This window comes from Rhinolophus sinicus, chromosome 13 (assembly GCF_057876585.1).
Source record: "Rhinolophus sinicus isolate RSI-liver-muscle chromosome 13, RSI-T2T, whole genome shotgun sequence".
NCBI lineage: Eukaryota > Metazoa > Chordata > Mammalia > Chiroptera > Rhinolophidae > Rhinolophus > Rhinolophus sinicus.
The window spans coordinates 3,520,960-3,537,267 of NC_142513.1; the positions used below are offsets into that span (position 1 = coordinate 3,520,960).

The following is a 16,308-nucleotide window of genomic DNA, read 5'->3' on the forward strand; positions in this document are numbered from 1 at the left end:
AAATTTAAAATCCACAGATGAGGGGGGAAAAATATCACATAAGAAATCTAGATTAAAAGCATTCAAATAATAAACCCTAAATTCTGAAGAGGGAGTTTATAGCAAAATTCCTGAAAGCAACTGGGTGTCTTAAAATTCCTGAAAGCAACTGGGTATCTTGCGTCTGCTCCCTCCTGCACCCCCATTTCTTGGGGCATTCTGTGGATTCGTGGAGTGTGTCTTGCGCAGTGACCTCACTGAAGGGGGCAGAACCCCACCCCTGTTCCCGAAGTCTGTGATAAGGTCGAGAAGCGTCCAGCTGCACGTGGAGCCGCAGACCAGTGTCATTTCAGGTCTTAAACAAAACAGTGTGCCTCAACCAGCGCCACCTTGTTTGTTTTTAAGAGTTAACTAGTAGGACTTTTACCTTCTTTTTATGCTTTTAATCCTCACAAAAACTAGGTGAGCTAGGAACTATTAGTCCAATCTACAAATGAGGAAATTGGAAGTTAAGTACCTTGCCCAAGGTCACAAAGCTATTAGTGACAGATTAAAACCTGGGTGGGCTGACTCCAGAAGCCCCATCCACTCCACAAGCTGCCAATCACTTTGGCAGGCCCATGAAACATACTTGCAATTGGCTAAGAAAACAAATCAGGACAAGAAGCCCTCCGATTAAAACTACAGCACAAAACACGGTCCTCCGATCCATACGTATCCATCCCTCACCACGTAAGTGTCAAGAAGCAGCCTTTCTCGCTGACCATCTGTAGATACAGGGACAAGGCACACGCCTGTCCACACACAGCGACAGGCAGAGCTGTTTACTCCTCAAATGTCCTGCTCCAGTCACCCCGAGGCACACTGACCCAAGCACCAGGAACACACCCCACGCCCACCTCCCAGCATCCAGCAGCTACACAGCTGAGGCGGGACAGTCGCGGCCTCACAGGAGCAAAACTTGAACTTAAACCTCTACTGTTTATACGAAGTAAAACCTAACATACCTCTTTCCATGGGTCACAGTGTTTCCACCATGCCAGTTTATTATCTAACCCACTATATTTTATTATCACACCATATTTCAATAGAGTAATACTGTTTTGTCTGTAGTTTTTCAACTCATGATCTTATTTTGTACTGTTTTTACTGTTTACGAATATACATTAAACTGAAAAAGATGTATAGAGATGGTATTCATCTAAGCTCATCCGTAAAGTAATTAGTATCTTCATCTGAAACAAATGAGACATTTTAAATCACATATGAAGTCAGTTGAAGTGGATTCAACTTTTAAGCAATACTTGACTTTACACAACAGATGTGTCCCTCACCCTCAAAATGCACATGAATCAAAACTGGGGAGAACACTATTAAGTGTCCTACTCCTACATGAAGGGGAGAGATGCTAGCCCATCTAGCTGGCTTTTGACACTGTATCAGGATTTTTCCAGTAAGACAGAACAGCTGATTCTTTGGGACTGCAAACTTTAAATAGGGAATAATGTCTCCTCTTTCTGATATAGTCTATAGCAGTAGCTCATCGTGATAAAGAAAAGCAGCTCTACTCAGAAGAAACGTGTCATTTATTGTATTGGTGTGGATTTGTAATGTATCACAGTATGTACTTTTTTTTTTTTTAAAGACTATGTTTTGGGAAAGGAAAACACAATTGAAGAGAAATGTCAATTATTTTCAATGGGAATAAATATGAACATAAAAAAACATTTTAAGAGCAAAATAATCACCCTTTCAATTTCAGAAATAAATCTCACTTAACATTTAAAAAAATTTTTTTTAAGATCCAGGATATATCAGTTTTCAAGTTGCCATCCTACTCAATAGAGACCTTAAAAAACTGCCAGATTTTTAATTCTTGACTTATCCTTGCTGAATTTCAATTCAGTCCCCCCTCCAAATATATGAAATTGTTCGTTCAGGCTTTTCTTAAATGAACTTGTACTTCTAAAGTAAAAAATCTTTCCATGTTTGTTAAATAACATTTTTTTTAAAAATAAAAACTTAGAAGAATTAAGAATTTTTATCTCTTTCATTAGTAGTTCTGTCCTCCAAGAACTACGGGGGTGCACTGCCCAAACCCAGAGCCGTCTAACTCCTCAATGAGGGGAAATTCCAACAAATGCTCAAAACAGCACACCCAAAAGGCTTCTTGCTAGTTTCACTTAAGTTCTCTTTCCCCTTGATCCACTTCAGACGTTGACATTTGTGCTTCTGAAAAGGACCACAGTATGGACAAGTTCTTGATCTATGGAAGACGAAGACACACAGACAGACACACTCACACTCACTCACTTATAAATCTTGCTGTTCCAAATATACAGCCTTTCTACTTACAAAACCCTGTTTTTATGAGAAGGCTGATTTAGTGAACTGTAAGATTGAAGAAATGGCAAGCTTATGTAGAGATTAGAAAAAAAAATAAATGAAGGCCAGCCATAATGCGTCACTAATAAGAAACAACACTGAAAATTCTGGATGATCTGCGGCAATGAACATTTTAAAAGTCCAGAAGGGACGTTGAAAATTACAGCTTGGCAGCTCTTGCTTGCACGTGAGACGATCGAGCAGCATGCATGATGAAGTCAGACCCCAGGCAAACTCACTGGGCTCAGAAGGCTCGAGGACTTCGCTAATAGACAATTAGGCTTAAGAAAGCTCAGTTCTCTGAGGGAGTGAATAAGCACATGGGTGAAAGAGAATCAGGGATGTCAGCACTACAGCTTTTAAAATCTGTGACAGCTTTAAAAGTGTTTACTTTTTGTGATTATAAAACAATGCTCGAAACAGACGTTTTAAATGTGCAGCAAATATAGAAATAAAAAAGTCTGAGAATCGCACCACCCAGATATAAATGTTGCTAGTGTAATGGATTTTCGTTTTCTCTCAACTATTATATACACCCTTAAATCTGTCAGTGCTGTCCTTCCACTGACTTGATCTTTTTAGTTCCAACAACAAACCTACAGACAGGATCGGATGGCTCCCTGCTTTACAAACACAGATACTGAGGCCCCGCGGGGTTCAGAGCCTTTCCAAAGCTGCCCTCAGCAGGGTGCCCAGTGCGCCCGCCATGTCCCCACTAGTTCACCCTGCCCTCCTCAGGCTATGTGGTTTGGGAGCTTGCCATTTACTTCTTGTAATTTTTTAATACTTCCCATTTTGAGTTTTCAAAAACCACCAATCTGGGAAACAACTGTCCCAGGAGGGGACTAGGTTAGCGCAGAGAGCAAGGAGGGCTGGACACGTCCCGTCCGAGGACACTGAAGGGTGGGTGAACCTCCTCCTTGGAGGCCCTACTCAGCATTTCCGGAGGAGAATGCAGACTGGTATCCCCAGGATACAGATTTTCCAGTTGGCCTGAGTAGGAGAATGACAAACGAATGTGGACAGACTGCAGGAAGCCACCGGATGGCTTCACTCCAGGAGGCCCAAGTGGTGCCCTCAGGAAAGTCTGCTCAGGCCTCACCTACAGGGCGGGTGGCTTCCATCTAACCCACGCAGGGAGCTGGGCTTCACGTTTACGATTCCCAGACGACATGGATTCGAAGTCCTGCTGCAGCCTTGGCAAAGCCAGGCTTCGGACACCATTCCAAACACCTTCCCAGCTCCTAGCGCAGCACCCGGCACTTAGCAGTAATAACTGTACAATTCTAATTAGCTGCATGAGTCAACAATAAATGGATGCAATGAATGAATGAATGAATGAAATAAAATATGTCATGTAGGACCTGAGAGCTAATTCATAAGAGACAGAATGGTTTGGAATAAAGGACAAGACAGGGCAAGTGGACTCCTCAAGGGGATGAGGTGGCCGTGGTACCCAGAGTGGAAAGACGGGACTGAGTGCAGAGAATTCTAACGGCATGTGAAGCGCGTGTGATGGAGAAAGTGGCTCTCCATTCAGCGTCTCTGATTAGCAGAATGTGGAGACCCCGTTTAAACAGCCGGAAGCTACGTAAGAAGAAGAAAAGCAAAAGGATCTGCGAGCCCCTCCAGTGGGGGCCAGTTTATGGAACCTGCCTACAGAGGACACGGGAAGGACTGGGCACCAGTGGAGATGGCAGATCCCCCCAGGAAATATGACCACTGATGTGCCCCTCGAGTGAAAAGTATTCAAATGGCTCTTCAACCTGGGGGGGTCCTACTGTTTGCTATTTCCCATCATACACTTCCCTCGGGGGGGCCACAAGGCCCCTATTTGCAAAGTGTTCAATAAGGGGGCATCAATTCCAAAGGGCCTGCTCGCGAAGCCCCCAAGCCTTAACGCTTTTAGAGTCTGCTAAGCAATGCCAGCCACGTCCACTGTTCCCCAGAGATGCTTCTCTTCGTAGTGTGTGAGTTGAAGTGACTTCTCATCTCTCCAGGGCCCAGGGCCCAGGGCCCAGGGCCCAGTGCCCAGGCTGGGTGGCGGCGGGCAGGTTTCTCAGCCAGCATGGCCATGGCACCGGGCTCAATGAGCTACTAGCCAAGGGTTTGCTTTTAAATACTAATGCGTTTTTAATGACAAAAGTAATCCATGCACATGATTTAAAAATATATATCCAACCTAAGAAAGAAGGTTGCAATACCAAGGAAGTAGTTCTCTTCCAACCCAGACACTTCCTGGAAGGTATACACTGTTAACAGTTTCTTGTGTCTCTTCTCAGAAATTTTCTAAGTATACACAAGCATGAGTGAATTTTCTAAAAAAAAAATAAGGGGGGTGGGGCGGGAGTCACACTGTCCACGCTATTCTGCTCAGGTCCTCCCCACTGGGCGCTGTGTCCAGGGGCTCACCGTCCCCGCCCCACGCGGGCTGCACACCAACAGGTACGGAGCATTAGAGATGCAAGGGAATTCATGGAACCAGCCGCACGGAGGAGCATTCCGGTTGCTCCCTGTACGCTGTTGTTATCCACTCCGTAAGGTTTTAGAACTTACAGGTAGATCTTAATCTATGAGTTTTGATGACAGTCACCTAATCCCACTCGCTACTCATATTTCTAAATTGAAACAAACAAAAACAAACAACGCCTCCCCTCCCCATTAGTCTCTGTAAAAGGTCTACCATCAGGAAAAATATTTTCACCCCTTCACTGCTGACACAGGTAACAGAAACACAAAATTAACAATCACGGTTGAATCTCCTTTTTTCTTCAGCCTTTACTGGAGCTACCAGAATCAAGGGCCATGAATGCGGACTCTCTCCATCTTCTGGGCGAATTGCTAATGAGTCATGAAAGCATGCTGCTAGCAAGTGGGCAGATGTGGGGCCCTGCACTGATTGACTCAGCACAAACTCAGGGCCACCTGCTCCCTCCTAAGCAGTGACCGTGAAGACCCCTCACAGCTCGGTGGCCTTCTGTCCTCCTCCTCAGAGCTTTTGCCAGACAGCGTGTCGTTCACGTGCCACCTGAGCAACCTCACCACCACCCACCTCTCAGAAACCAAGGCAGGCAGACACGCAGACACACACACACACACACACACACACACACACACACACACACTCTGAAAAACAATCTGGCTTAAATTTTAAGTTCAAGAAAATGTTCAACCTCTACTGCTTCTGAAGTTGAGACCCTTTCCCAAGAGCAGTAGATAATGTTCCTAAACCCTTCCCTAAACCAACAATTCACCTGGTGTGGAAATACATTCAATAAATCCGAAGTGTGAAATCGTTAAACACAGCAGTTATAAGTCATCAAAACAAAAGCTAAAATACGTGTGAGCTCTTGTTAGAATTTTATACATGACCAAAGACTTCAAAAAAACAGGCATAATTTTATGAACATACAAAAATATGCAAAACACAATACCTCATCCAGCTCCTGAAGAGATATGTGGTTCCCGTGAGTCCCATCCAGTTAGGGATAGCAAAAAAGAAGCAGGATGGGGACAGACAGATAAGGTATGGTCAGTTGAGAAAACACTGAGATTTTAAATAATGCTAAAGTTGACTAAAAATAACGATCTACTCACTCACTAAGGCATTTAAAAAATCTCCCCCTTATGATTCTTCCTTTTCTTAAAAACAGCTACATCAACATGTTTTTTTGTTTTCATTTACTGCGATTGCTTTAGCAACAATAGGAAAACAAACAATAGTTGCAAAAATCAAAACACAATAGAAACAAATAAAACACACTTGCTTTAGTTTCACTAAAAAGCAATACCAATCTGTTTCATAAATATCAAATATCACATACAATAGTGTAAATTTCCTTTAGGAAGATAAACCAGAGCAAAGCTAAAATGTAATTTTACCCTGCCACATAAATGTATGTTTGAACATGTACAGCAGTCCTGCAAATGCAGCAAAACTAGCACATGGACAAGCCACACAAATTCTCTATGGCTGTATTCGGGTAACATTTGAGTGATCACATGTGGAAAGTCTACAGATTCAACCCCGCGCTGACGGGCTTTCTCCGTGGTAATAAGCAAGCCGGAAACCACTCTTCCCCGGAGACAGAGACACAGGTGGCAAAAGAAAAACTCTTCCCATTGCGAGGCACATGTTACTATTAGTCTAGAAAGCACATAGTTATTTCTAAGGCTATTATAAAAGCAAGTAAACAAAACAAAACAAACAGATAAGGAGAGATTTTTTTTTTTTTTTTTAAGGAAGGAAGAAGCCCCGGCAGCCAGAGGATTAAGTTTCAATTTAAAACTAAAGGTTCCTTTTTAGATCAACGTGGAACTCTTATCTTCCGAACAGACATTTACTAATGATAGATAATCTAAACAACTAAGCCTTTTTCTTTTTTAACAGTATTGATCACTGAAGTAGCTAGTGGTGAACTTCAATAATCAACTGTGTTGATCTTTTTTATACTTAACAGTAAATTTAGAAAATTAAAAATATAACTTTCTTATTTAAAAATTAATAGTGCAAATAAAACTGGTCTATAAGGGCTAAAACATTATTATACAATGACAGCAATAAAAATGGCATCAAACACGCATTCCTCCGTGCACAGATTCAATTAGCTGACATTATAGAAAGCTGCCAGGCCTTTCACTCCTTCTGCCGTTTGCTGAGGGCAAAAGAGAACTATATTCTATACACACCCTGCCGTAGCTGTAGTGCGAGGAGATATTAATAGAGAAGATATTGTCAAATGGAAATCTGATTTAATTACCGTTTACTCTAAAATGTTTTCATTTTTTTAAAAGCTCAACAACACTTTCAGCAAGAAAGCATGAAGTGTTGTGATTAATAAAACACGACCCAGGCAAAGCCCTAACTCCGGTGTCTCAACGTGCACAGGGCCGCTCAGCAGCGCCCTGGCACCAAGCCTTGAAGACGGTTTACTGCAAACCACAGCTGGCGTCTGTGCTCCACACCAGCCTGTCCTCTGGGGTATTAACCAAGCCCTCACCCCAATCTCTGGGTGTCTACAATTACTAGCTGATAAGAGGTGAAATCAGAACCATAGGCTAGATCTGACTCTGTTTTTACAAATAAGAACAGCAAGCTTCAGAATGCATAAATCCACTTCCCCAAAGTCACAGAGCCTGTTAATGGCGGAGTTGGGGACAGAGCCAGGTGTTCAGGCCTCTTTCCACCCCACCTTCCAGCCTCTGGAACTTTATTAACAATTCAGGGAGTGACTGGAGATAGGCAGCTACCACCACCCCACCTCAGGATTTAAATTCAGGTCATCTTTTGGAAGAACTCTCCCCCTCCAATTTTGCTACCTAAAAACAGAAGGCTTTCAAAATTCCCCCTGCTACCAAATTCCAGAAAATTTTGTTAAGACCTAAATTCAAACATTTAGAATTACCATCAGGAAAATCGAAAATACAGCCAAATGAAAACACGTTACTACACATCACCACCTTCTAAATCTTCACCATGTCTAAATCTAGGTTTCTGACCTGCCAATGGCATATAGTCAAGCAAATACTGAAAACTCCAAGTGGCATGTGGAATTTATAGTCTAAAGAACTTTCTACATAAAACTGAAAAATAAGTGGAAACCCATCTGTGTTTACTCAGGAAGTCTGGAAAAGTTGAGTAAAATGAGTTGGAAATACAGGTCTATGCTATAGTGATATTTACTTTATTTCCGTTACTGCCAAAATAAAAGTTTGCTTCACTTTTATCCAACAAAGTACCCTTATTCTCAAGTAAGCCTCACTGCACAAATGGAATCTTTAGAAGCAGAAAAACAAATAGATCTAAAGAGAAATATACAATGATTTCATACTTGGATACTAAAGGCAGAGAACTAATTTTCCAACAGACTCTGCCTGGACTAAAACTTAGAATCTTCAAAATGCAAGTTAAAATGATCTGTGTATGGTTGTAAAGTGAGATAAAGGATGATGCTATCCTATTTTAAGATAAAAAAATTTTTAAACAATGGGCCCTTGCATTATTTTCCAGGACCTGCAGCAAAAGCCCTGGAAAAGCAGCCAGACCCCGTGGCTCACTACAGCAGCAAGGGCTCTGGCTGGTTTGCCTCAGTTCCCATCCCAGCTCTCCAACCTGCGAGGTGGGTGACACCCGGCGAGTTTCCGAACTCCCTGAAAGCTCGGTTTCCTTATCTGGATCATGGGAAGAACCACCACCTATCTGACAGAGCTCTGGGAGGGCTGCATGAGGCTGCACATGGAAAGGGCTGAGCCCAGGGCTAGGCACACAGTAAACACTCAAGAAATCAGCTAACACTATAGCCAAGACTGAAGAAGGGCCTTGGATTCTTACAACTATAGTTAATCCTGTTTCTTTTTTTCCGCCTTAAGCATACCATGTTTAATTAAAACTAATGTGCTAGTTTCAAACTAATCTAAGACCAATTAACTCTAGCTTCCATTTATAGATTATGCATTATTTGAAAGCAGAGAATAGATTAGGCAGTAAACACTACCAAAGTGCCTGCAATCCCTCTGTTATATCATTCCAGATCAAAGGAAACCACACGGCACCTCATCAGATCCCAGCAGCAACTCAGCAGCAACTTTTCATTCATTCAAGGCTTGACACATTTGTTTGGAATGCTTATTTAACTTGGTAAATTCATTTCAGCTTCTTTAAGCCAAGTTGCCTAAACTGCTTGAATGGGGTGCTGCCTTAAACCTGCACTTGGCTGAGAGAAGGTCAAAATTACTTCTGCACAGTACTGGAGCTGCTTCTAAGGGTTTTTGCTGTTGCTGACTACCATTTGCCTTTTTAAATTTAAAGATATGGCCATGTGCCTTGGTTAGGAGAAACAATGTATTGACACAGAATTTAGAAAGTACTGTTGAACCCACAAGGCTCCTCAATTTACAAAACAGGCAGAAGATGTCCAAAGAGATTAAAAAGCTCGCCTAAAGACATTCAGAGTCAGTCACCAGAGTGAGACTTAGGTCTAAATTCCCAGACTTGAGTCCAACGCTCTTTCCTTTATTTCATGCGACCCTGAGGCATAAGCACCGATGGTGCATGCAAAACTGAGGCCAAAACAGAATGAATGAGGAATGCCAACACCTGCACTTTGCGGGCTGATAGTCTAAAAGTCAAACCCCAGGGTTTTTAACAATTAGTTTCACTAATATCAACAAAACCAAGAATACAATTAAGTAGAATTTGTTCAGTTCTGGGTGCTAAACTTTTAAAAGGGCACAGAAAAACTAGACTTCATTCATTGGCAAAAAAACCACCCCGACGTCTGAGCCTGGAAGGCTGAGCTAGAGAAAGCAGGGAGGAACGCGAAGGCTGCAGGGCTATTATGCAGAAGAAAGCAGAGGGCTTCCAGTGTCAGAGACCCTCAGGGCCGGAACCAGAGCTAGAGCCGCAGGATGCAAGAGACAGACGTGGTTGGGGTTAACACAGGCAGGCTGTTTTGGTTGTACAAGAGGCGGCGTGACGGGCTCGCTGCTGGAATTTCCTATCGCAGGCATAGGTTTATCAGTCAGGATGTTGGGTCAAAGGACCTTTAGGTCCCTTCTGGCCCTTAGGACTTTTTGTTTGTTTTGTCACTAAACATCCTCCTTAAATTCCTGTTTAGCTTTGACATATTTGTGTGAATGCTGCATAAAACTGTTTTGGTATGCACGTATAGGTAACCTACAATAACCCCACCAACAAACTTCTAGCTGTTTCCTCAAACTTGTGTAAAAAAATGCATGTTTAAATTTTTTGAACAATAGGGCTTTAGGTGTGCTTAAAGCCCTATCTATCGTTCAAAAAAATAAGACACACACACACACACCACTTTACAACCAATTTCCACAGCTTCTTCCTTAAATAAGGACGTGAAAATTCAGGTTGAAAGCTAAAAAACAAAAACAAAAAATAACCATTATTTTAAATATCATTTATTTTCAGTGGTGTGTGAGATAACAAAAACGCAAACTAAAATAAACTTCTACAGCTTTTTCCTCTAACTAGGAACTAGAAATTTCCGGTTATAATTTTTTAAATTACTACAGGTAAGTTAAACTTTAATTACTTCCTTTTTATTACCTGAGTCTTAGACAAATATTTGCCAATTGTCTCCTTTTAATTTTTTTTTACTCATGTTTTTAACAGGACAGGTTTATGTTTTAAGTTTTTATTTATACTTTTTCAAAAAAGTATACAGAAAAGTATGTAAAATGGTATAAAATCCTCCCATATTCATCACTACACTTAACAAGTAGTAACACTTGGCCTTATTTGTTTCCTTTATTGGGGAGGTTAAGAATATGAAGTGATATTTTGACATTTCACTACTAAACATTTCAGTAGACCTCTCTAACAAAATTAACTAATTAATTAGTTTAACTAATGATTTCTTAATATCACCTAAGACCCAGCCCATATTCAAATTTGACAGCTGTAGTTTTGTTTGACTTGCTAAATGGTTTTGAAATTTACAAAGTCAGAAATGAGGTTTTAAAATTTTTATGAGCTAGATATGCAGTAAAAAACACAGCACGAGTTATTCAATGAAGTTTTGAAAAATTGTGTTGGACAAGGGTTTTCCCCCAAAATGGGTGTAATACTTTTTCAACTTCCAGAAAAGTTGTAAAAAACGGTACCCTCTACTTAGTCCCATTAACATTATGCCATGGTTGACTGTGTGTGCATGTGTGTGTAGAAATCGTTTCTGTAGAGTCAAATGCAAGCAAACTGAAGATATCATAATAGTTCGCCCCTAAACACTTCAGAAATTTGTGACATGCCATGTATTTTTTAATGCACACAATTAAAATATATGTATTTTCTTTTTTAATTCTAACTTAGGCAAACCACTTTTCTTTAATTGTAAATCTATTTTTTAGATAGAATGAATTGACTATAAAATATTTTAAACACTCTGATTGTTTATGATCCACGAAAGATGTTAAAAAGTCAGACTAGCATAAGTATATAACATTTTAAATGGCATAATATACAGAAAATATTTTTAATGTTGACTTAGACATGTAGCTTTAGTTTGATTTAGAAATTTATTTTCAAGAAATTGTCTGAGTTACCTACATATATCTGTACATTTTCTAACATATCTATTTTTCCAAACTGTGTACTTTAGCTATTAGTTTTTAGTTATTTGACTTAGCTGATACATTTTTTTAATTGCCTACTTAGAAAACCATTTTTAAAATCGGTTTGAGTTAGAGATGCACTTTTTAAAAGCTGCCCATCTAGGACACCAGGTTTTTAAACCGTCTGACCTACTGATTAATAATAAAAAAAGTCTCATGTTACCCAACATTTCAGGGTGTTTTGAATCTTATAAAAATGTAAAAGCAAACAAATCAATTAAAACTGATACCTCAGAAACATTGACATGAGTTTTAGTTGTTTTTTCCCCCCATGAGGTAGCATAAAATCAATCCATTTAAGGAACATGCGATTTTTACATCTTTGTTAACAAATCTCAAGTTCCAGTGTGGGATTTTATTCATTCAATTTCAACTCTCTAGTTCTTGGCTTATTTCAGAATATGCTTTTCAAAATTAGCCTGGAATCAGTTCACTCCCATTTTATAATTATTTCAGTAGAATACCATTTATTTCAGTTTACAAAGGCAAAAATCCTTCAAATTCTTAATAAAAACCTAAACACACTCCATCCCTGTTTTCTATGATTCTTTTTATCTGAGTATACGTGATTTTATTCCTAAAACTGCTCACACGGCTTAGAATAGCTTTTCTATAGGAGCAATATGGCCAAAGAGTTTCCACTTGTGATTTACAAAAAAGAAAAACCTGTCTGGGTAGACATTCTGTCAATAATGAAGACACATAGCATAATTTTACTGAAGCATTTAGATAAAGTCGTAAAGAACAAAAACTCAAAGACAATACAGTTCCCAAGAGGTGAAGTAAGTGGGAGAGTCCCAAAACTGTATATTTCCAGTATAATCCCCAAGAATCTGATTTGGGATGACTTTGTTCCCTCCTCCTTCAATGCTGCTTCTACTCAAACCTGGCCTATCTATAGCTGGAGCCCGCATTACAAACTAGTTTCATAACTTCACTTTTCCATTTAAGATATGACAAGGCTAATAATCATCATTGTTTTGTATAAATCACCCAGACCGCCCACGCCCCTTATTTAACACAGAAAACTGAGGCGCAGAAAGGGAAAGTAGCCCTCATCAACACACACAAAAACATCAGTCATCTTTCCAAGCCCTCCCTATAAAAGATTCTACCGCTGAACTAAAGAAAGGTTCAGGTTAATTAAATAAAAAATATGGGCTATTTAGGGGTTCATTTTCACAAACACACTATGTTGTTGTTGTTGTTTTTTTTAAAGTTCGAATGGAGGGAAAAGCTTAATTTCCTGTCTGGGAAATGGAAAACGAAGAACCTAGCACCTTACAGTCTCACAAACATAAGCCCCCAGGAAAAACAGTGAAGCAATTATTCATAGGGAACACGGCCACACAGAGGGCTGCGAGGCCATTAAAAGAAAACCGGAGGGGGAAAAAAAAACAACCCCCAACAACTCCTTCCTCGTTTGGGGGAGGGTGTTCTTCATTTGCAAGGATTAGGCTCTGCGATTCCGCAACCCGGCCCTTAGAACCAAAGTGAGGCCCAGTATGGGGGCGGGGGGAGGGGGTTTAAAACAAAACGAAACAAAAAGGCTGCAGAAAGCCTCCGCGCTTCCAAATCTTAGTGTTAAAACATATGTAAATTGGAGGCGGATTGTCGTGCAGTGACGACGGGGGGGGGGGGGAATTGGGAGGGTTGCGGAAGTGAGGAGAGAGAGCGAGGCAGAGAGGGAGCAAGGGCCTAACACTGGCTTTCCCCATCCAGGGTTATAGGTGCTCCAGGGCCGCAGCCAAGAGACCCTGCGTTTCCGTATTATTCTTATCCTCTTTTTTTAAACAGAGAGACAGACAGAGACAGACAGACAGGCAGAGCCGCAGTGCACACGGTGCGTGTGTCGGAGAGGCCGCCGGGAGACTCACCGCAGCAATGCTACGTGAATGCAGAGGGCTGGAGGTGGTGTGACTACTCACTTGCTCGGCTAACAGCTGCCGGTTTTGGATGGAATTATTCCGCAACAACAAGAAAGCGTCGGTTAAACGCCTGGTGGCCATGGCTCACCCTTTGTGACCCCCCTCTCAGGGGCCCCCCGCCCACTTATATTCCTGATTTGTTCACTTTCTGTCTCTTGGCCTGGCCTGGTCGGCCCACCCTTCACAGCAGCTTCTCTTGACAAGGCCTCAGACCTCAAGCCAAACAGGCGCAGCTTTGCGCTTCGCCAAAACGCAAAGACCCCTCCTCAACTAACCACCTAGGCTTTCCAATTGTCTAACTCCCCCTACCCAAGTCCTGCCTTCGATCTCTAAGCACTTAAATCCCCCCAATCCTTGCGTAGCTAGCCAACGTCCCAGAGACCCCACCCCAATCCAACCTTGGATCTACAAGCGCCTAACTCGCCAATCCAGCTCTGGACTCGGAGGCCCTGAAGCCCCCTACCCCCCTTAGTCTCGGAGACCCTCGAGGGTCTTGGTCCCCTACCCCTAACTTGGCTCTCACGCGTCTGGGCCCAGCCCTAAGGCCTGCTTCTGACTCAGTTTCCTTACTAGAGGCCTGGTCCAGGCCCCCTTTGGACAACCCCAGCCAAGCCTGGGCCCTGAACTCGAGGGTGCCTGGTGTTCCCTTCCTGGGCCTTGTCTGAGCCTGCTAAAGCCCAGGCCCGACCTCCTGACCCCTTCCCTTTCTGGGTGGACTGGTCCTCCACTGTCACAGCAGGCTGCAGCCTCCAGGAGGACAGCACGGCCTGCTTTCCCGGCTTCCTCACTCCTCTTCTCCGGCTCCCTCCATCCCCGGATCTGACAGCAGCTCAGCCCCGGGCCGTTTCCGTACTGTGGTCCCGGGTTCTGGCGTCCCCCCTGGCCCTCTTCCTGTCCGTCCCTCGCGAGTGCCCCCCTGCAACGTTCGCAAGCCTTGCTTGCAACGTTCCGGGCGCGGGAGCTCCCTGCCCCTGTGCCCCGGGGCGCGGGAGCGCTCCGCCCCCTCCCGGGGTGCTCCCGGGGCGCCTGGTTTCCACTTTCACAACTGGGCCTAAGCACGGGAAACGGGCGAGCGGTCAGGCCTGAGCCCTGGGCGCGTGGCCCCCACGCTGCACACCGCTGCCAGGGGCCTGGGTGCGTACATTAGAGTGGAGTTGCGCGGCAGGCAAATCTGGGCTCCAGCAGCGCCGAAGTTTGAGGCGCGCGCGGAGTCGGGGCGGGAGAGGAAAAGTTGGAGGCGACTGCCTCTGGAGGCCGAGCACGCTCCACTGCAGGCAGCGGCTCGCGCTCGCTTTTTTTCAATTCTAAAAAAAGCTGTATCTGAAAAACAAGGGGGAAAAAAAAAAAAAAGCAACAGCGAGCTGGAGCTTAGCTAGAGCTCCAGGCCCCAGGGCCGCGCCGCCGCCGGCAGCCGGGGGTCGTAGGGGGCGGCCGCCCTCCCTGGTCGCCGTTTTCTGTAGGGGGCACTGCAGGGTTGTGGAATCTCAAGCCGGAAAGTTCCCAGAAACTTGGGCAGCCCCCACCCCCACCCCGACGACTCCTTCCTGCCGGCTGGGCCCGCACACCGGCGCGCTGGGCCTGGCTCGGCGCCCCGCGCTTTCCCCTGGTTGGGCCCAGCCGAGGGGCGGCAGGCGACCCCTACTCGCAGCCGGGGGCCCGGGTACCCGGGATTCGAGCAGGGGCTCGGCGCGTCCGCGTTGGGCTCCAGCCGCCCGCGTCTGAGCGCGGCGAGCAGAGGCCAGGAGCTGCCCAGCGAGGGAGACCCGCGTCGCGCCGGGCCTTCGTCCCGGGACCCCAGCGTGGAGGGTGCTGGGCTGGACGGATTGGGGTCGCGGAGCCGGGCGGCCGCGCCTCCCCAGGCCCAGCGACCCCGGCAGGGCCGGCTTCCCCCACTCGGGCGCGCCGAGACCACGTTGGGGCCGCCGGGCAGGGCTCGGGAGTGAGGACTTAACAAAGGAAAACCGCCCCGAAATCCGGGAGCGGGCCCTCATCCCTTTATCTGTTCCTGCGTGACACAAACTTGACCCACACGTGTCTTTCCGAGCGTTGTGCTAAGCGCTGGGCTTGCAAAGAGCAGCCACACAAAGCCGGTGTCGGCACTCAGCCAGCTGCCTGCGACGGGTGCTGGAGGGGCCCTGAACCGGCTCCGCCGAATCGCTGGCGACCCCGTGCACATACATATATACATATACATTTCTCTACAAGAGAATGTTTCCAGGCGTCAGTTGTGCAACTAAAAATTAATGTTAAAAACATCCTTGGGAAACACATCAAAATGTGTAGAATAAAAGAACCATTGAAACGGGAGAGGCAGAGAGCCGGGCTGGCGCGTACATTCGAGGAAGGGGCTGTGGCTTCCAGAGCCGGGGCGATGGGAGAGGGAGGGCGCTCGCTCGCGCTTGACCAGGCCTGGACCCTGCCCGGGCGGCACAAAACCGGCACAAAACCTCGCCGCACACAGCGAGCAGCCTGCTTCCCCCGAGCTGGAGGCTGCGGCGGGATGAACACGCCGCTCTAAAGGCAGAGACCCTGATTTATCTCGTGGAGGGAAATTCGGGGAGCCTGTGTGTGGACCCCCCCCCCCCCCGGCTTAGCTCGACACCCAGGAATATTTGCACGTTTGCCAAATGAGGGAGAGCTCTATCCCCACACTTCGTCTGACACCCCCCCCCCCCACGTGACAGCTGACCCCAGGCACACAGCTAAGACCCTTTACTCCCCCCTTCGGAGGACAGATGTTGTAAATAACAACCGAGCCGGTCTTCGTAAGAACATCAGATTAGAAATGTGGTCCGCACTCTGTTCCTTTCCCTTGAGCACACTCATCACCTTGCAAAGCAGAGACTTGTTTACTTCTCCTGGCTCTCTCCCCCAGGCT

At 44.8% G+C, this 16,308-nt stretch overlaps 1 protein-coding gene across 5 annotated transcripts in view; it reads right to left on the reverse strand.

Annotated features, from left to right (window-relative positions):
- Positions 1–14,296, reverse strand: part of STX16 (syntaxin 16) — a 30,288-nt gene extending 15,992 nt beyond the window's left edge. Inside the window, exons 1-2 of one of the 5 annotated variants that reach the window (XR_012491359.2) lie at positions 13,380–14,296; positions 5,799–5,810 (exon numbers count right to left, since the gene is read on the reverse strand). Coding sequence is in view for 4 of the 5 variants with exons in the window: in XM_019748571.3 (XP_019604130.1) it covers positions 5,799–5,810; positions 13,380–13,511 (144 nt within the window). In the remaining variant the exon portion in view is untranslated. The remainder of the gene's footprint in view (positions 1–5,798; positions 5,811–13,379) is intronic. The other 4 variants (XM_019748571.3, XM_088789062.1, XM_019748572.3 and 1 more) reach the window with 4 other exon arrangements.
- Positions 14,297–16,308: the final 2,012 nt, after the last annotated feature.